At 43.6% G+C, this 22,220-nt stretch overlaps 1 protein-coding gene across 1 annotated transcript in view; it reads right to left on the reverse strand.

The window, feature by feature from the left end:
• Positions 1–970: 970 nt before the first annotated feature.
• Positions 971–22,220, reverse strand: part of DPF3 (double PHD fingers 3) — a gene marked incomplete at both ends in the record, with an annotated part of 278,709 nt that continues 257,459 nt past the window's right edge. Inside the window, 3 exons of the mRNA XM_080707328.1 lie at positions 971–1,041; positions 1,562–1,643; positions 11,710–11,822. Coding sequence (XP_080563454.1) covers positions 971–1,041; positions 1,562–1,643; positions 11,710–11,822 — 266 coding nt within the window. The remainder of the gene's footprint in view (positions 1,042–1,561; positions 1,644–11,709; positions 11,823–22,220) is intronic.

The raw sequence follows: 22,220 nt of genomic DNA on the forward strand, positions 1-22,220 counted from the left end.
TGCGTCAATACTGTAGAATTCCTGGAAGCTATAATCCCTGTATCCAACATTTGGACACCTACACAGGCCTCCTTCATTTGCCCCCAAGTGCTCCAGTCCCATCAGGGGAAACTGACCTAGACCTCTGCACCCAGCTGGGTTGGGAGGCAGTATTGAGCTCCTTCCTCTGGCCACAGGCTGTGGCTTATCTTACCTCAAGGACGCCTCAGCTCTGAAGGTCAAGGAACCTATTGGAGCCCTTGCAAAGTCTCTCCAGATGGATAACAAATACTGACTGGCTGTGGGGGGCCTTTGCCTTGTTTTCCCACTGTTTCCTCCCGTCTCTCAGCCCCTCCCCACTCTCTATCAGTGAGTAAGAGCCCCCAGCTTGTGGATAACAAACTGGGGCTCTAGAAAGTAATACTTCCTCTTCACAGAGGCCAAGGAACAAGAAGGAATCTCCAGAGGCTCCATTTCCAAGGTGACTTCCAGGACCCAAGTCTAGAAGTTTCCAGTCAGGTTTGTACTGAACGAGACTTCTCGGCAGCACTCTGCTCCTCTGGTGAGAACTTAGGATGAAGAGCCTTAGCTGGGGGTGAGGAGGCCGTGCGAAGGCTTCTTGGAACACGGTAGATAAAAAACACCAAACTATACACAAGTGATTGACGAGTCGTGATAAAATGGCTCCCCTTCAAATGGGAACCGTGAGAGGGCCGCAGTGCTAGGGTAAAAGTGAGAGGGCTCCACAGGGTAGGACTGGGGTTATTCTTCAAAAGTGCAAGATCCTTCAGGTAGAAACAAGGAGGTGCTGGCTGTGTGGGGCAGGAGGTAAGTGCCTCGCCTCTTGGTTCCCTGTGTCCACGCTCTTCTGTGACTGTTCATTTTCCTCTCGGTTGGTCTGTCTAGATATGTGGAACGGGGGCTCCATCTGGTTTGAACTGGGCTCTGGCTCAGCCCCTCCAGGGGCAAGTCACACTGGTGACCTGGGGCCCTAGGCCTGGCAGCCAAAGGCTGAAGCTTTCTCTTTGAGCAGTTCCCAGCACAAGTGGCAGCTCCAGCTTCCTACAAGAGACAAGATGGCATTAGTAGCAATCTCTCTCCCAAGCCCTGCACCCACCTAGTGGCCCTGACTCCTCATAAACCCTTTTCTCCTTTGACTTTCACAATTTGGACACAAAATCTCAGTCCTGAAAACCTGCTGGGAACTGTTATTCAGCAGAAAGTAACGACTGAGATGATCAGCTGAACTGTTAAAAGATTCTCACTGCTTGGTCTGGCTTCTCAACCAGCATCACTGGGCCTGGACCACTCCCCCTGGATGCTCACACCTCTCCCACCAGCTGGATGGCATGTCTGGAAAACATCTCGTGGGACCTCAGGTTGACATTTCAGGCAGTTGGACTGTGCCTTCATTGCCTCATGTGTGACATGGCGGCCGCTGTACCTACCTCATAAGGTTGTGATGATTAAATGAGACAAGACATAAAAGCCCTTAGCACAAGGCCTGCCCCACAGCGGGGGCCCACAAAGTGGGAGGAGTAGAAGCTGTTGCTAATGTTATTGTTGACCTCATCGTCATTACCTTCTGGGGGCTCGGCCACTGGGGGATTTAAACAGTACATGTGATAGCCGCGGTCACAGTCATCGCAAAAGAGGAGCTGGTCCTAGTGGATACAGAGCGGATAGAAAGGAGGAGAGAGAGATGTAATTATATGAAGCCAATATTTGCCCCCCACTTGCTCCCCTAGTCTTATTTCCACAGATCAGCCTCCCTGAATGGCCCTGTCCCCAGCCCTTTTGGAGTCCCTGTTGAACAGGTCGAGTGCCCTGAGCATGACTTGTGCTTTGTCCACACCTGGAATGTCCCCTTCTGTCTCCCAACCCATGAAAATCCTACCCCCACTTAGGGTTTGTTCAACTCATACCTCCTCCAGAACCCCTGCCTTGACTACACTTCACATCTAAGTTGAAAGAAATCCCTTATTCTTCTGAACTCCCATAGCCAAAAACTCTGCTTCCAAAGAGCAGAAAACTTATTTTGTGTATTTCCCTATTCCCCACGATAATTTTCTAATATAAGGAAAGTACTTTAAGTATTTGAAAACATGTCACTGAATTCCTTTGGATGCCACTGTCCATCTGTGAAATCGGCAAGAGCTGTACTTGGTGATAACATCCATAAAACTTCAGAACCTCAAAGGGTTTCCTTACATGAATAGAGATAAGCAAGCAGTGCTGTTCTTTGACTTCCTGAAGCCTCCTCACAGGCAGGAGGCCGGAGCCCGGGGAGGTCCGGGGAGAGTCTACTTCCTAAGGCCAGGAGACCAGTTTAGAGGCTGGAGCAGCCACCCAGGTGAGAGACCATGGTGGCTTAACGTGAGATTGTGATGCGGGAGAAAGAAGTGGGCCTTGCTCCGATTTAGGAGCCTGTGATTTGATGCAGAGAAAGACAGAGAAGAGACCAAGGATGCTTCCTGGGGTGTGGCTGAGTCAGCAAGCCAAATGATGCAGCGCCCACTGAGACGCGGCGCAGGGTGGAGCCGTGGGAGGGAGAAGGACCCTCGGCTAGATATGTTCCGTAGGCCTACAGAGAGCCAGGTAAGGGGGACCTGGAGGCAGCTGGAGACCCCCAGAGCGGTCTGGCCTGGGAGAAGGACTTAAAAGGCACTGGTGATTAGGTAGCATATGAAGGTCGTAGCCCAGCTTGGATGAGAACAGGTCTCTTTGAATTTGTGCTCAGGGAGGAATACCATGAATCCCTTGAAGTGGTGTGCACAATTATGTACAGAGGTAGAATTGGACATTTTTCTGAGGAAAGAGTATATCCATGGCGTTCATTGAATCCTCTGAAAGATCAAGGGCCCGTAGAGGTTACTGAGAGGCCAAGAACAGGGACAGGAAGAGACCGAGGAGAAGTGGGTTGCAAATCAGCACACCGTGCTTTACTCCCAAGAGTCATTACCAGAGATGAAGGAAGCCTGCGACATGTGACTCAGAGACAAGAAGAAGAGAGATGGGTTAGGATGGGGTAGGATATGGGGAGAGACTTGGCAGGAAGAGCATTAATAATGAGCAAAACACATTAATAATACCTACTATAGGGTCAACAAGAGAACTACAAGAAAGTAGAGCACCCTGGATGGATTTTCCCAAAGAAAAACCAAGCACCTGAGGGTCTAAATGCACTTCTCGTGGGTTGATCATTGATGAGCACCATTTTCTCTTATTTCTCATCTGTTCTTCGGGGAAATTGCTCATTAAACCCACCAAGGACCTCCAGCTTATGCTAATGCCCATGAAAAACACAATTTAAGGACATTTTACTACTGTATAGCTAAGAACCAGGACCCAGCTATGGCTACAGTTGCGACAGAATAGAAATCTTATTCTGAGATGTGCAGGGAAATTTCCTGACCATGTGGGAGGGACCCTAATGCCCAAACCACCTCCTGTGTCTGAACTCCTCCCCTGCCTCCTCCCTTCAAACTCTGTCAAGTACAACAAAACAAAAACCCTCACATTACAACTGCTTGTAAAGCTCAAATCAGCATCAACCAAAATGTCTGTCAATAAGGGACTAATTGAACAAACTGCAGACAAGAATAAAGACTATGAGTGTGTTGCTCTGGAGTAACTGCCAGGATATTAAGTGGGGAAAAAGCAGGGTGGAGAAAACATGTATATCTCTTTCCATTTTCTTATGGATGCATATATACATATATATGCTTACATATAAACAAAATGGAAAGACAAATCATATAATTTTAAACTCATAAGCAGAGTAAGAGGATAGCATGGAGTCGGTAAGGATAGAAGCTAGATGTTGGTATCCATGTGAAGCGAGATTTCTGATGTGGTTGAGAGTAAAAAGACATAAGATCAACAAATAAAATAAAATCTCTAATTAGTCCTGGATATGAATGGAAATACTGGCTTAAATTCATGGTGTGTTTTATCTGTAACACACACACACTCTCTCTCTCTCTCTCTCTCTCTCTCTCTCTCTCTCTCTCTCTCTCTCTCTCTCTCAAATATTTTCTAGTTCTGTCCATTGAAAATTCCCCAAAACAATGGAACAATGGCAAACAGTAATAATTAGCACCTCTAGAACTCATATGTTCTCTCTAGACCACTGTCCACTGAAAAGACCAGAAGTCTTCAAAGAAATGGCTGATTCCAGGTCTGGTGGGTAGATGAAATGTACATATATTTTCACATATTAAAAAGCAAGGAAGCTATCAAATGCTATTAAGATCCTGTCAAAAGGACTTAGGTTCCCGCCTGAATATGTTCACCCACTAACCAAAGATAGGACAGTTTTACCTGTAGTATATTGAAGCAAATAAAATATATTTAAATCCTTGTATTCATAAAGATAGTATTTTTTAAATTAATCATATTTAGAAGATGTTAGGGAAACATCAGATTATTTATTTATTTATTTGCAATACTGGGTATTGAAGCCATGGCATTCTACTTCCAAGCTACACCCCTGACTCTTTTTTATTTTTATTTTTTATTTTGAAACAGGGTCTCATCAAGTTGCAGAGGGCCTCACTAAGTAGTTAAGGCTGGCCACGAACCTATGATCCTCCTGCCTCAGCCTCCCAAGGACTGGGATTACAAGCATGAACCACCATGTCTGGCAGACTATTTTTATTGAGTTATTTTGAAATAACTTTAGAATTAGATAAAAAGTATTAAAAACGGTAGTTTCTATATATACTTCCCTCATCTTACACGACCAGAATCATAAAGCAGGAAACTACTATTGGTATACTATAAATTTGTTCTTAGACCTTATTTTAATCTCACTGGCTTCCACCAGCTTTCTCACTTATGTCTCTGGACCCAATCAGGGATTCCACACTGCATTGACTTATATTTTCTTATTGTCTTTCAATCTGTGACAGTTATTCAGTTTCTGTGTCTTTCATGACCTTGACAATTCTGAAGGCTGCAGGTCAGTGATTCTGTAAATGTCACTCAGTTTGAGCTACGTATTTTCTCATAAGATTGAGGTATGCAAGAATTTTTGACAAAAATACTGCTTAAATTATGCCATGCCCTTTTCCGTGCCTTCTACCAGGGGGACGTTGATACTGGTGTGTCTATCCTTGCAAAAGTAACCATGATTACACGGTGAAGATACAATTTTTTTACTAAATAGCTACTATTAAAGTTACTATTTTCCCCTTCATAATACATTAATAAGTAATTTTGCTGGAGAGGTATTTTGAGATTATGCAAATATCCTGTTTCCTATCATACTTTCACCAACTAGTTTTATTTATTTATTCAACTTTTTTATAATATAAGGATGGGTTTTTATTTTATTCTTTAGGTTTTAATTCTCAAATTTTAGGTTATAAGTTCTCAAACTTTTCTAGATTTGGTCAATAGGAGTCCTTCAGACTGACTCCTGTGTCCTGTGCATGACCTCTTTTTTTGTGTTTTGTTTGTTTAGCGCTTTCTTACTTTCTGGCACCACAAGATACGGCAGGCACATCCTGTATATTTCTTGCGTCGGCCCTGGCATCAGCATTTCTCCAAGGATTTCTGTTTTCTTTTACTAGAGAATGGTGTTTAGAACCAATATCTGGTTGCTATGTGTCCTCCTTGATTCTGGGTTGTTGTTACTTCTAGGTCTGTGCTATGGCTTGAATATAGATACTGTCCCCAAAAGTCTACATGTTAAAGAACTGGTCCCCAGGGTGGTGGCACTGGGATGTGCTGTGGACCTTTAAGAGGTGGAGTCTAGTGGGAGGTCCTTAGGTCATTGGGGATATGCCCTCAAAATGGGCTGTGAAACCTGGTTCTCCTCCTCCCTCTCCCTTCTCTCCCACCCTCCCTCCCTCCTTCCTGGCTCAAAATGTGTATAATTTGCCCCAATATGTGCTCCCTACCATTGCCATTCAGCACCCTCACCAGCGGTCCAAAGCACTGGGTGGGGGGGGCACCTGATCTTGCCCTGAAACCTTCAGAAACTTTTCTCTTTGTAAGTTAATTGCCTCGGGTATTTTGTTGTAGTAACATGAAGCCAACTGATACAGTCCTCCTTGCCAATAGATCTAGGAAATGAATATATATTCAGGTACACAGGTATACATTGATAGTGATTTATGTAGTTATTTATAAGTATGTATGTAGATAGATAGATAGATTTAATATTTTAAAACATGAGTTTATCCTGATACCCCCATTCCGATCCAGTGCCACAGTGTTCTATCTAGCCCTCGACCCTTATTTGGTTAGTCTTTCCCTGACATTGAAAAATCTGAATTTGATTAGCCATTATATACAGTTATTAGTGCATACATATACATAAAGTTGTCTCAGAATTTATTATTTATATATCCATAAAAACACATTTACTAACCAGACTGCCAATATTTGTGGTGTAGTTATGTTTTCTTCAGCCTTACAATACATGGTCAAATACTATTTTTGAAAATTGCTTAGTTTAGTTCTTTCCTTCACATTTGTTCTTCAGTATGGTTATGTTTTATATTGTATTATAGATGGGTTCATTTGTTACTGTTTGAATTCCGTTTTTTGGGTTTTCCTACATCCTGGTGACTTGAAATGCTTATCTATAAGAGGTAGATGAAACCTTATACTGATTCTAAGGATTAGAGGTATGCAAAAAATGTTTTCAAAGAAATGTTAGTCCTCCCCTTTCCCTACTATCTCGTTCCCATTTCACCCTTATTTCTCTACCCCATTCTCACCCATCCGTATAGATAACCAACTCTCCTTATCCTCTTGTTCATTCTTCCTCTGTTTCTTTTACACAAGTACACAAATATATGTCTATTTTCTAATGTCTCCCTTTTTCTTAAATTTAAACTAGTATGCTATAGTTAGAATTTTTACTTTGATCTTTAATTTAACAATATATCATGGAAATCCTCCATAACAGTTCATAGACATAGTCATTCCTTTTGACAGCTACATAGTACTTCATCACATGGTCATGGCATTGTTTATTCAGCCATCCTTCTAGATGTGGACATTGAGATTATTTTCAATAAACAGTGCTACAATAAGTACCCTTTTGTATATGTTTTTTCATACTGTTGGGGTGTATCTTTAGAGTAGATTACGATGAGTGGGATCATTGAGTCAAAAGTGAAGTGCCTATTAGTTTTCTTAGATATTACTGAATTTCCCTTCTGAATGGTTTTTTATCATTTTGCATCCCCTTCAATAATAAATGAAGGTACCAGTCTCCCCATAGTTCTGAATATATTATCATACTTTTAAATTTTTTGCCCATCAGATAAAATAGTAAATAATAATATTTTAGTGTTCTTTGGAGTTAAATTATTTTATATTAATTTATTTATTTATTGTGGTACTGGGGATAGAACCCAGGGGCATTCTACCTCCGAGCTACATCCTCAGCCCTATTTTTTATTGTTTATTTTGAAACAGGGTCTCACTGAGTTGCAAAGGGCCTAAGTAGTAGCTGAGGCTGTCCTTGAACCACGATCCTCCTGTCTCAGCCTCCCAAATGCTGAGATTACAAGTGTGCACCACCACGCCTGGGTTCTTTTGAGTTAAATTATGAGTGCGTCTGAACAATTATTTTACATGTTTAAGAATCATTTTTATATATTTTATGAATAGTATTTTATGTATTTTTTCATTTTCTATAAGGTTCCTGGTCCTTTGTCCCTCACTTTAATGAGTTTCTTAAATACTAGAACTATTCACCCTTTGTTGATGGTACATGCCACAGATAGTTTCTTCTAGTTTGTTATCTTTTGCCTCTATAATGTTTTTGACCATAGATTGTGTGTGTGTGTGTGTGTGTGTGTGTGTGTGTGTGTGTGTGTGTATGTTACTAGGGATGGAACCCAGAGGCCTTCTACCTCCAGGATACACTCCCAGCCCAATTTTATTATTTGAAAGCAGGGTCTCACTAAGTTGCTGAAGATGGCTCTGAACCTGCTAGATCCTCCTGTCTCAGATTCCCAAGTACTGGGATTACAAGTGTGCACTGCCACGCCTGGCTGACTATAGAAATTTTTACAGAGTTGAATTTATCAATATTTTATTTTGTTGCTTCTGGGTTTTGAGTCACAGTCAGAAACCCCTTTCCTATATTTGGATTAAAGAAGAACTCATTGGCCGGGCGTGGTGGCGCACACTAGTAATCCCTGCGCTTGGGAGGCGGAGACAGGAGGATTGTGCTTGTTCGAAGCCAGCCACGCTGGCTTAAGAGACCCTGTTTCCAAAAATAAAAAAGTATAAAATAAGTCTGGAAGTGTAGTCCAGAGGTAGAAAGGCTTCCAGGAACCCCAGTACCACGAAGAAGAAGAAGAAGAAGAAGAAGAAGAAGAAGAAGAGGAGGAAGGAGGAGGAGGAGGAGGAGGAGGAGGAGGAGGAGGAGGAGGAGGAGGAGGAGGAGGAGGAGGAGGAGAGGAAGGAGGAGGAGGAAGAGGAGGAGGAGGAGGAGGAGGAGGAGGAGGAGGAGGAGGAGGAGGAGGAGGAGGAGGAGAAGGAGGAGGAGGAGGAGGAGGAGGAGGAGGAGAAGGAGAAGGAGAAAGAAGGAAGAGGAGGAGGAGGAAGAGGAGGAGGAGGAGGAGGAGGAGGAGGACTCATTGATGCTTTCTTCCTGTACTGGTATGCTTTCACTTTTTACATGTAGATCCCCAATCTATCTGGAGACTGGTATGAGATATGAATCTAATTTTGTCTTTTCCCAAAGGATGACCCCATTGTCCCAGCCCCATTCATTAAAAAGCCTATCTTTGATGCAGTAATTTTAGATGCAACCTTTACCCTAAATAATATTTCCAAATGTAGGTGGGTCTGTCTGTGGGCTTTCTTTTCCATACCAATGGTCCTCCGTCAACGCATGCATCAGGACCACACCACTGCAGCTACAGAAGCTTTCTACCAAGTGTCAACATCTGGCGGTGCCATTTGCCACACGGGTTGCTTGTCAGTATTTTCCTGGCTATTCTTGTGGTTTTTCATACAAATTTAAGTACCAACTTGTCTAACACCATAAGAAAGCTTGTTCATATTTTGATTGAGTCGGAAATAAATTAAAATTGTAAAATAAAATTGTACAATCTTTATAATGTTGAGTCATTCTACCTGAGATCTCGGGATCTCTTTCTATTTGTTCTTTCTGTCTTTTCAAGTGTGTAATTTTTTTCTTCATATAGGTCTTATATATTTGCTGTTAAATATATTCCCAAATATTCTTATTGTTTCTATTATAAATGGAATTATGTTCTTTAGCTGGTTGGTATTTTGTACATGAGGCTATTGTGTATGGATTTATATCCTATTTTTTATGTTTGAGCAAACTTTCTTACTGATTTCCTAAAGTTTTTCAGATCTTCTATTACATCATATGAAAATACAGAGCATTGTACTATACAGATTGAGTATCTCCCTTATTTGAAATGCTTGGAACAAGAAGTGTTTTAGGTTTTGGACTTTTTCAGATTTGGGAATGTTTGCATTACATAATGAGATATCTTGGAGATGGGACCCAAGTCTAAAGGCAAAATTTATTTATAGTGTTTTATTTTTTATTTTTTTATTATTTATTTATTTATTTATTTTTCGGTACTGGGATGGAACCCAGGGAATTATATCCCCTAAGTACATCCCTATAGTGTTTTATATATACCTTATACCCATAAGCTGAAGGTATTTTATGCAATGTTTTTAATAATTTTTATGCATGAAACCAAGTTTTGTGGCATGAAATTTTTCACTTGTAATATCATGTTGGTACTCAGAAAGCTTCCAATTTTGGAGCATTTTGAATTTTCAGATTTTTAAGTAACAGAAACTGTACTTTGTTATCCATTCTTACTCCTCTAACTGGTTTCTCCTGCCTACTTGTTCTAGCTAATATCTCTAGAATAATGTTGAATGGTAGTCGTAGTAGAGTGGAGATACTGGTTTTGATTCTAAGGTAAGAGTATTTTCTCAGGTTAAGAAGGTATCTCATAATTCCTATTTCCTTGAGTATTTTTAATCACAAATAGGTATTTTAACCACCACATTATTTGGAAGGAGGGAAAAAAGCCAGAAAGCTTCTCGCGTCCCAAAACATTTCTGCAGAGGTAAAGAAGCAAGCATTTATTCTGCTTTTCCTTCATATTCCATACCTGAGGGTAACAAAGTACGAGCTTGGACAAGTTTCTCTTTACGGAATTGTTCCAGCTAATAAACAAAGAAAAAATTATCAAATAAGAGTATCACCATTTGTAACCCTCAGTGAAATAGTCAATCTCATTAAAGGTCACAAAAAGAGAGACACCAGCCATCACATACCTACTGATAAAACCATACACCACCATCTAAAGTAGTGTTGCCAGAAAAAAGAGAAAGACACAGAGAGAGAGAGAGAGAGAGCGAGGGGAGAGAGAGAGACAGACAGAGACAGACAACATGAAGCAAGCCTCCAGCTCTACTACCAATTTACAAGAAATACAAGACACAGAGGGAAATGTCAAACTACTCTCCAAGGGTGCATTCCGTAAAATACAGTCACAGGAGCTCTATGGAACAAATGAGCTGATTTCCTCAACAAAGAATGTAAGGTGGGGGAAAGAGCACAATGGAGGGAAACTGTATATTATTTAAAGAACCTATGTATTTATGGATGTGTGTATAGATGTGTGTGTATGAATATGCACATAGCCTATATTATTTAAAGAACCTGTGTCTCATTATGTGTATGTGTTTAAAACCTCAAAAACATACATGTGAGTTAACTGCAATTCATGGGCCTTACTTGGATCCCAGTTCAAATATAAGCATTTACAAGAAAATTGAGGAAATAGGAATATTTATTGGCTATTTGGTTATATTGAAATTATTGATTTTAAGGGATCATTGGTTTTATAAGGAATTGTTTGTTTTTTACTTATGTTAATATTTTATTTTCATATTCTTTTTTGTTTATTTGTGTTTATATTTCCTTTTTTAGTGGCATATTATGGTTTTACCGAACAGGAGGATTCATTATTACATATTTATACATATGCGCACATAATTTGGTCAGTGTCACTCTCAATGCCTCTCCCCCTTTTCCTCCCCTCCCCACTTCTCCTGGTCCCCTTCCTCTACTTTACTGATCTCCCTTCTAGTTTTATAAGCTATATTAATATTTTGGTTATTGTGGTTAAAAAGCAAGTTCTTGACTTTTTGGATATATATTAAATATTTGCAGGTGAAATATCATGACTGGGATTAAGAAGCAGGTACTAGTATTTTCAAAACAAGACTGGGCATTGATGGACCATTATTTAAGCTGGTGATAGGGTACATCAGTCTCATTATTCTCTCTGATTGCGGATATATTTGAAGTAGCAAAAAGTGCTTTGGAAAGTTCTGCATTTATTATGCTCAACATAGAGGCCAAGTGAGATCACACACTGGTGGAAACAACCATCTCATCCCAGACATAAGCAACGGTCCCATCGTCAGTCACTGAGCCCTCGAGGGCTAAGGGCCAGGTTGCTCCCACGTGCCAGGGTAAAAGGCAAATGCCCTAAGAGACACCGCCTGCATCTCTTACCGCAGACATAAAGAGCATCAGTGGTCCTGCAGCACCAGGTCCCAAGGGTCAAGGAGACAATGAGCAAGACTGACTGACGTTTTCGTTTTCCCCATAAACCCAGTGCCAAGAGCCCTGCCTTCCTCCCAGCCCTCAAAGGACCCCGCCCCTGGACTCCGTGGTCCCAAACTCACATCATTCTCCGAGGTCCCACAGAGGATGCAGGACTTGCACTCTATGCACTGCCACTTGTAGGTCTTGACGGCCTCCGTCATGTTCAGGGTGAACTGCAGGCAGGTTGGGTGGCCTAAAGAAAGCCAGAAGCAGCAGCATTAGGGCCAGACCATCTCACCCGTGCTCCCAATGCCACTAAACCCAGGCGCCTCTATGCCCAGCGCAGAAGGGTTGGAGGAAGCACATGCTGGAAACAAATGAGGGGCCCAGCAGAGCCCCCCACCACTCCAGTCACAGCCGACGGAGGCCCAAAGCAGAAATGAGCGAGCAATAGCCCTTCTACTAGGGACGGATGCCATCTGTTCCCCTCCCCAAAGAACCGGGTCCCTCCTTAAGCTGTTGATGAGAAGGGAAAGTAGTTAAACAAGGAAACCATGGAGCGGGCACCGAGCTCAGGTGGGACATGCCGTCTCCCGTTCCCAGGTCACTGGCAGCAGCGGCGGGGGGCAGTGGTCACCTCCTGTTCACACTGCCTTGGGATAGAAAAGAGGCCTGAAGGACCAGAGTGAGGCATCCAGGGGTAGCATCCTCCAGCAAGTGCCCCTGGGCCGCTGTCTAGAGTATCTGGATCACAGAAGGCCACGCCCTGAGCAGTCACAGGGACCTTGGAAGGCAGGCCCAGCAGGCAGGGCAAATAGCTACCTGTGTGCAGAAAGAGCCAGTTCTAACTCTTTTCTGGGTCCCAGGTTGTCACACTGGCCAGACCCACAGCCTGATCAGGAAAGGGAGCCCTGTGACCGTAGAGCACACAGCCCCAGGATGTTCGAGGCTCAGCCTGCAGAGGGGGCCTCCTAGCTCAGCCCTCGCTTGCCCCAAGAGAGGCCAGCGGGGAGTATCCCCTGTGAGCTGCGGAATGCAGTCACTCAGCCATCTGTCTGGCAGGGAAGGGAAACTCAGAGGATGCTCCCAGGCTTCCCAGGGCTGTGAACCAGAGGAGAGTTTTCCCAGATCAGCCCGGGTAAAGCCCCTTATTGATTCTGCTACAATCGACAGCTTTGCCTAATGCTGGAGATTCACCCTTCTCCAGAGCTCCCAATTCTGCCAAACCCACCACAGAGGACAAAGGACATTGTATGGCATTTTATGCTTTAAAGGATACTATAGGCGGGGAACACCAATTAGGGTTAACGCCACACACTGGATGCCCTCCGCATAGGATTCCATGGGGTACCACTACCCTTTATCAAAGGTTCATTCCAGCAAGAGGTCCCTGTGTCCACCCTTTGAAATCTTCAGAGAGCTGGTCATATCATGCTTATCTAGGGGAACTACCAGCTATTGAGTCAACAGAGGAAATGATCAAATGCAAAGCTCGCTGAACCCTCTGCAAGCAGGAGTGTGGGGTGGTGAGGATGAGGGACACTTAGCAAATACAGGCAGAAGCACCAAGGAGGAACTCAGAGCTCCCAAGGCAGCACCCTGGTAGTAGCCCCCAAAACAAAGCAGTCTTGCACTGAAATCCTGGGAGAATATCCAGCTGGCGTTCTTGAAAACATCTCTCCAGGGGCTGAGAAGAGCATCAGCTGGAGTTCTCCTAGTCCAGCCTCTCAGAGAGAGGACTGGGATGGAACAGGGGGAAGTCTCAGTGCCGGGACTCTGGCTGGTATGGCTGTCAATGCCCAGGTTCTCTATCAGGACACCATTGGGAAGGACAGAGATGAGGTCGTGGACATGGGCTTTGTCCAGCTTCATGGCCTCGGCCCATACCCCAGACACTGCCAGCCGGCTCACACGAAGTGTTCATTAACTCAAGTATTTCTTGAGCACTGCAAGGCCATTAGGCTAGACAGGAAAGATATGGTGGTGAGCAAGACACCCCCAGAGAGTCTAGCCTAAGAGGCCTCAAATTAATAAACCCCACACATATCTATTTAATTACAACTGTGTGACTAGCGCCATGAAGGAAAAGCATAATTGGCAACGAGAATAAACAACAGGAGGACCTGGCCCCATCTGTGATGTCAAGGAAGGCTTCCCTAGGAGCATCTTTGAACTGATACCTGGCAGATGGGGAGGAGTTAGCAGGATGGAAGAGAGGGCTCAGGACCCCAGAAGAGCGTGTGTGGAGACTTTGGGCAGGGAGGGAGCCCAGCAAATTAAAAGGAAGGAAAAGGCCAGTGAGTGGGGACTCTGCAGAGGAGGGGGTGAGAGGCAGCCAGGGAGGCAACAGAAGCCAGACTCCATGGGCACCTGCAGCCTTAGTTAAGGATTTGGGGCGTTAAAGTTCTTACAGGGTTTTACACAAGGCAGTGGCTAGATGGCTGTGTGTGTGTGTGTGTGTGTGTGTGTGTGTGTGTGTGTGTGTTTTAAGGAGCATTCTTAAGTGTGAAGGATCTTTGGGGCAATGAAGCAGTTCTGCGTCTTGAAGGTTGATTACATACGTGATAAGGTGACACAGAACCATACACAGACACGCACAAGGGTGTGCGCAAGCATATAAAACCAATACAATCTGAAGGTAGACTGTGATTGTGTCGATGGAAATTGCCTAGTTTTGAGAGTGCACCGTGGGTATGTTCCTATTAGATAAAGGGCATAGGGAACCTTTCTGTGATTTCGTTTGTGGTTTCTTATGAAGTTATTGGTATTTCCAAAGAAATCATTGAAAAGACCTTTTTAAATAAGGAAAACAGAAATAAAAATGTAAATCAGAGCAAGGATAAAATCAAAGGAGGGAGGGAGGAAAGAGGAAGCAAAAGAGGGAGGAAGGAAGGAAGGATGGGAGGGTTACAGATAAAGAGCATTTTTATCAGAAAACCAGTCCGGAGGCTGATGCAGCAACCAGAAGAGAGATGAGGATGATTAGACTAGGGAAGAAACTTAAGAAATAATAAAGAAGCAAGAGATGGGAATTGATCAGTTTGAATGTTAGGAATGTGGGAAAGTGATAAGAATATTCCCAAATGCTGACCCAAGAAACTAGGTAGATTTACTCACACAAGGAAGACTACGGAAAGGATAGAGGGACGAGTGAACCAAGAAGACTCATTCTGGCTGCGCATGTTGGATGTAGGAGTCTGTGGGAGTCTGTGGGAGCTCCAGTGGAAATGGTAAGTAGGTGGTAAAACACACAGGGTTTAGAGTTCAGAACAGAAACATGAACTAGATTAGAAATTTAGGTCCTTTTGTTAAACAGGTAGTCATTGAAACAATGATAATGAAATTATCTAGGAAAATGAGAACAAGAGGAGAAGAGAAAAAACGAGATAAGAGAGAAAGGTCTGAGACTGTGCTTCAAAGAGTGACCACTTAAAAATCAAAAGAAAGCGGAGCATGGTGGCACATACTTGTAATCCCAGTACTTGGGAGGGCTGAGACAGGAGGATCACAGGTTCAAGGCCAGCCTAAGCTACTTAATGAAGCTCTCTGCAACTTGGCGAGACTCTGTTTCTAAATAAAAAAAAATAAAATGGGGCTGGAGGTGTAGTTTGAAGGTAGAATGCCTCTGGGTTCAATCCAAGAAAGAAAGAAAGGAAGGAAGGAAGAAGGAAGGAAAGAAAGAAAGAAAGGAAGAAAGAAGCCAACAAAGTGAACAGAATGACAGTCAGAAAGGGAGAAGCCAGTCGGGCAAGTATGATCGGAAGGAGACAGTGGCTGGCTGCATTGCTGCGGCAGGGTCCAGAGCTTTGTCATTGCTTCACTGAGCTCCTGAGCGAGCCAGCGCTGACCGATGAGAGCAAAAGCTGCCCTACTAATATGGTCTACTAATAATACCACCTTTCAGCAGCCCTCGCCCCAGCAATGAAGGGCAGCACGTTCCAGGGTGTGGCACGGAACCCAGCAACACTGTGCATCTGGAGAGCTCCATGGCAGGAATGCACTGGTGTGCACTCCGTGCATCCAGCAAGATCCGTGAATATTGGTTGCAGGCCAAGTTCTCTGAGGCTGTGCTGAGCTCTGAAGGCCTCTTCTGGGATAGGCCTTTTCTTGGACTAGTGAATGAATGGTGGCAACTGACTTCTGGAAACTCCCCTCTGAAAAAATCCCAGGGGCTTACTCTGGATTCCCATCTTCAGGAAGTAGTCAGCTATCCACAGACCTTCTAACCTGGAGGAAGAGAACTGAGCTCACACAGCCTCTGTCCTCTGCTGAAGTGCAGGACTCAGAAGAGCCTCCGCTCTGGCTGCAGAGGCCCTGCTCCTCAGAAACTTAAGCCATCGCTTGAGCGCCAGAGGGAAGAGGGATGGAAATATTGCAACTTCTCGGCCAGGGAGGGGAGGGGCAAAAGGCTAAGTCCAGTGATCAGCTGCAGGCAGGTGCCTAAGTGATTCACAGAATTAAATCCCCCTGTCTGGCAGCATCTTACCATGCTGAATGTCTGCTGTCTCTCTTCAAAAACCAGAAAGATCATTTGACAGGTAAAAACGGCAAGAATAAGACTTCTTGTAGGCATGTTGGCACACAGCTGTGATCCCATGTGTGAGGCTGGGACAGGAGGATTGTGAGTTCAATGTCAGTGAGCAGTAATTTAGCAAGACCCTGTTTCAAAACAGAAAAAGGGCTGGGAGTGTGGCTCAGAGGTAGGTCATTCCTGGTTTCGATCCCCAGTATCCCCACCACACACACACAACACACACACACACACACAGAAAACACATAGGACTTCTTATCTAAGGACTTAATGATAATGCACACAGTTAGTCAAGAGGAAAGTTTTTGTGTGTGTGGTACTGGGGGTGGAACCCAAAGGCTTTCTAGCTCTGGGCTATACTCCCAGACCTATTTTATACTTTACTTGGAAACAGGGTCTCACTAAGTTGCTGAGAGCCTCACTCAGTAGCTGAGGCTGGCTTCGAACCTGTGCGATCCTCCTGTCCCAGCCTCCCAAGAGCCGGGATTATAAGCATGTGCCACCACACCCGGCTAAAAGGAAAGTTTCTAAGGAAAGTAGTTAGAAGCTTATTTCTAAGACTCATTGCTAAAATTCTTTAGTTTTCCCTGACCTAATTCCTAAAGATCTTTTTCTTGGGAGGAAAAAAAAGTGTATCACTATAAAACAATTCACTATGGCCATCTCCTACTGGACAATTCCTATCTTGACCTCTTCTGTAAAGTTAACCATCATTCTCTAATGTAGTTGCTTAGAAATCTAGATTTTTTCAATTTCTCCAGTTTCCTTAAAGCAAGAGAGCCCTGTGTCGCTATTTAAATAGCCCAATGTATTGAAAGGGAGACAACTCTTCCCAAGTCCCTCGGGGTGCAATGACTCAACAGGACACTTGTAAGATTCCAATTACCACAGTTAATTGGAGAGGGATGTGATGTGTGCGACCCACCCAGCCAGATCACTCAAAGCCAAGCCCTTCCTGAGGGCCCTCCAGATGCGCTCTACCAGGAGGGTCTCATACATCTCCTGCCTGCTGGTTTAGTTGGTTTGGTAGTGGACTTGGTGTAAGGAGGTATTCCTTATCCAGCCCTAACCCCTTCTCAACTTGTCCTCAGTCCTCCCTAGAAGTTGACACAGAAACTGCCACTCATGGCCACCATGCACAGGACACCTAACTCCTGAACCTATCTCCAGGGTGCCGTTCCAGAGGATGGGAAGAGAAGGGAAACCAGGAGGGAATGAGAAACTTTTCAGGCTGAAGAAAGACCATGAGGCTGTGAGTGCCTGGTGTTTATGAAACTACAGTCTAACGAGTTCAAGAAAAAAGAAAAGACGGGCCTCTAGAAACAGTGACTCCGGAGCCTTGCCACTCAGAGGACTCATCTCGTGTTCACAGAATCCATGCATGGATGCTGAGAACGTTCAAGGGGCCAGTGGTGGGATGTGTGGGATTCCAGTAAGAAGACACAGAAATAAGTATCCAGGTGGGCGTCACATTCACAGCCACCTGCTTGCTCACGCCCAGCTGCCCATATGCAAGGATATCTTCAACCTTTTAGAGAAGAAAACACTTACTATACCATGTCAATGAAGCTTATATTATGATTTTGACTTAGGAGCTATAAAGTCATTTGCCTGTCAGCCTCACGCTATAGATACACAGTCCAGTGAGAGAAATACAGTTCATTTTCAACAATCCCTGGGCCAAACTGAATGTACAAACTGAGAGCATGTGTCTCTTACATTATGATCCTTATTAAAAGAGTGTTTTATTTCATTATTGCCAGTATTTAATTTGGACTAGGCTAAGCCACATCACTGATTGAATTAGAGGTCTAGGGAAAAAATCATCTTTCTAGGTATGTGCTGAAAACATGAATAAAATAGATACAAATAGCTGTGGAACTAGCCTGGTCTATTATTTATTCATTGTGAAATTATAAACATCTAATTATATTTTATTACCTTATTTATCAATGTTGATCTCTTAAAAACTAATTTCTCAGGAAAGGAGATCTTAAATAGCCATGGTTCTCAGGCAAGTAAGAACAAAACTCAAATTGTGTTCCTTCATTTGACACCTGGTTTATAAAAATCATATGATGTAAAGTACACAGGATCAATTCCAACCTGATAATAGCACCAAAATCAAGTCTCCATGTGCATTCATTAGAAAATTATTTGAGGCCTGGCATGGTGGAGCATGCCTGGAATCCCAGTATCTGGGAAGCTGAGACAGGAGGATTGCAAGTCTGCATCTAGTCTGGGCAAGTCAGTGAGACCCTGTTTCAAAATAAAAATAGCTGTGGGTGTGGCTCAGTGGTAGAGCCTCTCAGTCTAATCCCAAGTATCACAAGGAAGAGAAGGAAGGAAAGAAGGAAGAGAGGGAGGAGAATTGGGGTCGAATTTGGAACAGTTTTTTATATTCATACACATAAGATTTTAATATTTACATATTGCAAATATCTGTGAAGCTTTAGTAAAGCATTATGCAAAGTACAGTTAAGTCTGAATCATCACGCTCAAGAGTAGTTTCAGGAGCAACACTATTACTAGCTCACTTTGGGAAGACAACTCATTCAATAAGATTCATATCATTTCTTCTTCTTCTTCTTCTTCTTCTTCTTCTTCTTCTTCTTCTTCTTCTTCTTCTTCTTCTTCTTCTTCTTCTCCTCCTCCTCCTCCTCCTCCTCCTCCTCCTCCTCCTTTTTTCCTCCTCCTCCTCTTCCTCCTCCTTCTTCTCCTCCTTCTCTTCTCTCTCTTTCTCCCCCTCTCTCTCTTCCTCCCCTTCCCCCACCCCCTTCCCTCTCTTCACTCTCCTCCACTCTGAGACTCAGCTTGTGAGACAGAAAAGAAGACTCTGAGTGATGACACTTAATCTAAGGAAGGAGGGGTACCAATTCTGAACAATCAAGACTGCCCTGCTTTGCACCATATACCATGACATGTATGTTAGCCAGCACTGCTTCTCCTCGTGAATTATTCTCAAGCCCCACTTTGTAAACCTTCCGCAATGGCCCACGGGTTCACCTCTGTCTGGCCCAGATGTTACTTCTAATGCTTATGACACCTGCAAATTGATAACCACAATGGCAGTCCAGAGGCACCTGAGTGGCTCCTGTTTTTCTTCACCATTTTTAATGTACTTCAAAGAAGACAAGAAGAGAAAGAGAGTGGAAAGGACAAAACCCAAACAAACAAAACACATTAAAAATAGATGATGGTGTGAGCAGTGGCTGCCTTGTGCTTGAGCAAAACACCTCACTGTGCAGCAAGCTGGATTCACCTTAGAAGTCGGCTTGTCCTTGGCCTCCAGCTGTCAGGCTGCACAGCATCCAGCTATCACGTGGCAAGTGAACCACAGGGTCACTGCACCAATTGTTATCATAAACACCCACACACAGCACATTTAGACATGGGTGCTAGGAGCACCTTTGATGGTCTAAACAGCTAAGGGCTCATGGTTCCATTTGCAAATGGCCTTAGGAATTTCCCTTTTTTCACTTATCAAATATGGTTCAAAGTAGATTTTCCTAGAAATGAATCTGTACCCATCTCTAAACATGAAGGCATTGTGGTTAGTGCTCTTCAATTGAAATACTGGGATGGGGGAGCCTTGACCTGATTTATATAACTTACTTGGCTGGACCAAGTTGGGGCCAAGGCACATCACTAGAAGATGTTAAGAGTCACAGTAATGACTCCAAAGCCCCTAATTAGTCACTAGTCATAAGATCAAAGATAATTTTTACTCATGTATTCATTCCTTGGACAGTATTTGTTGACTAAATACATGCAGCAGGCACTCTTCTAGGTACTGGGGAGATAGCAGTAAGAAAAGCCAAGTCCCTATCTTCATGGACTGCCACAGTGGGAGCTCTACTGCAGCATCTGACCCTGTGGCCAAGTCACCTTGCCTCTTTGGGCTAGTTTCCCAATGTATTAAATTAAAGGACTGGAATCTGCTACTCATGAAGCTATGTTTCTACCAATGCCTCCCCTAAATGTATTCTTAGAGATACTATTGATTCCAAAATTGCCTGTTTGGTGGGATAAATCTGTCTTCTGAAGTCTGCTAGATAAAATTCAAAGTGAAAAAAACGGAAGAAAATAAAAATAGCCAGTAAGTACTGCAAGAATGCATGTCAACATTTCCTTCTTGACCAGCCCAGTCCTAGTCCAATATCAACACCCAAATGGGAGCATGACAGAAAGCAAAAGAAAACTACAAATCTAAAGCATTTTCATCACCACACCACACCACGCCACCCAGGCCCAGCCCCGTGTATCAAGTTGACCTGTACAAATGAGCTCTCATAAAGCTGCAGGAAGACAGAGGCCATGGGTCAGGTTCCCTCCAGAAGGAATATTAGATCTGGGTTGAACTAGTTGGGTGACAGAAGGAAAATATTGCCAGGCAGGGAGTGGAAGAAGAGGGTCATCCACAGGAGCAATTTAGTTGACTCTTCATTTAAATTCTTAGCCGGAACTGAAGACTATTGGCTTGTCCTACTGGAGTATATGGAAGCCACACTAAAACATTGTCCAGAGCCTGGCACCAATTCCAGATGCAAATCCCTGACATTGTCTATGCAGTTGCGGCCCCTCTGGATGTCAGGAGCATCCAACCAGGGGCTCTGAGTTTTCTTTAGGAAAGTGAACCTTGAAGAAGCTATGCTTCCTTCTATCTTGAGCAGGTTTGGGAAGGTTTTATGAGGTCTGTAATCGATGGGTAGCTGGTAGAAAACAGCATAATGAGTTAACACTTGATTGCCTGTGATCCTCTAAGTGCTGACATTCCATTAATTAGAAGATGAATTTATAGGTGGCTCAGGTTTGTGAGTTGTCTGAGAACCTCTGAAGTGGTATTTCCAATGTTTTTCAAAGAAATTTCATAGAGTTGTGCTAAGACAAAAGAAAAGGATGCTTTCTAGTCTTTTTTCTAGATGACACTGAGCAGCAATTATAAAAAATGCTTACAAGTACAGAACTCACAGTAAGCTTACAACACTACTTAGACACTTTGTTTTATTTTTTAAATCATTTTGGTTTAATTTTGAGGGTTCTTCTGACTTGAAATCTACTTGATTGTGACCGTAATCCTACAGAAAAATAAATCCATTTAATGTGACCAACTTTACTGAACACCTACTAACTGCCAGGAATTGTACTTAGTTTCAAAGGTGAAGGCGACAAGAATCCTGCCTTGAGAAGCCCTGTTAGTAGGTGTGATAGGCAGCCTCGGCAGGGCCACCAGCAATCCTCACCTTTGAGCATCATGCCCTAAAGTCGAGGCTGAACTTCATAACTCACCACTAAGAAAGAGAAAATGGCAGGTGGCAGATGTCACTTCTAATATTAGGTTATAAAAAGACCGTGGCTTTCATCTTCAGCACCATCTTGCTTCTCTCGCCCCCCCCATCTCTCCCTCTCTCCCTCCCTCTCTCTCCCCATCTCTCTCCATCTCTCCCTCTCTCTTTCACTTCTGTTTTGCAGTGCTGGGGATCAAACCCAGGGCTTTGCACATGCTAGGTAGCGCTCTGCCACTGAGCTATACCCCCCAAACCTCTCCTGAGTTTCTCACCCTGAGGGAGGCGCCCTATTGAAGGGTCCATATGGCAGTAAAAGATGAGACATCTCAGTCCAACAACAGCCCAGAGGAACTGAATCCTGCCATCCTGCCACAGTCCACGTAACTAGGCTTGGAATTGTATGTTCTCCCAACTGAGCCTGCAGGTGTTACCACAGCCCTGACAATCTGACTACTCCCATGAGACACCTGGAGCCAGAGATATCCAGCTGAACCACAGCTGGATACCCAACCCACAGAAACAAGTGTTTGTTGTTTTAAACTGTTAGGTTTTAGGGTAGTTTGTTACATAGCAACAGTTAACTACTATATGGGAAGAGACATTTTTTAAACATACAAAGGAATGAATAAAGTTGTTACAGATGGAGAGGCAATAAACAATGTTTGGAATGCTCATGGAAAATCACTGAGTTAGAAGCAGCATTTGAGCTGGCCATTGAAGGATAAATCGGAGTTTCCTGAGTGTAAATGAGAAACAAGCATTGCAGAGAGATGGAACTGGGGGAAATGTAATGTAGGGTCCACTCCGCCTAAGCTGAGTAGCTCAAGGAAAG

The sequence above is a fragment of the Muscardinus avellanarius genome (assembly GCF_963383645.1).
Source record: "Muscardinus avellanarius genome assembly, chromosome: 12".
Lineage (NCBI taxonomy): Eukaryota > Metazoa > Chordata > Mammalia > Rodentia > Gliridae > Muscardinus > Muscardinus avellanarius.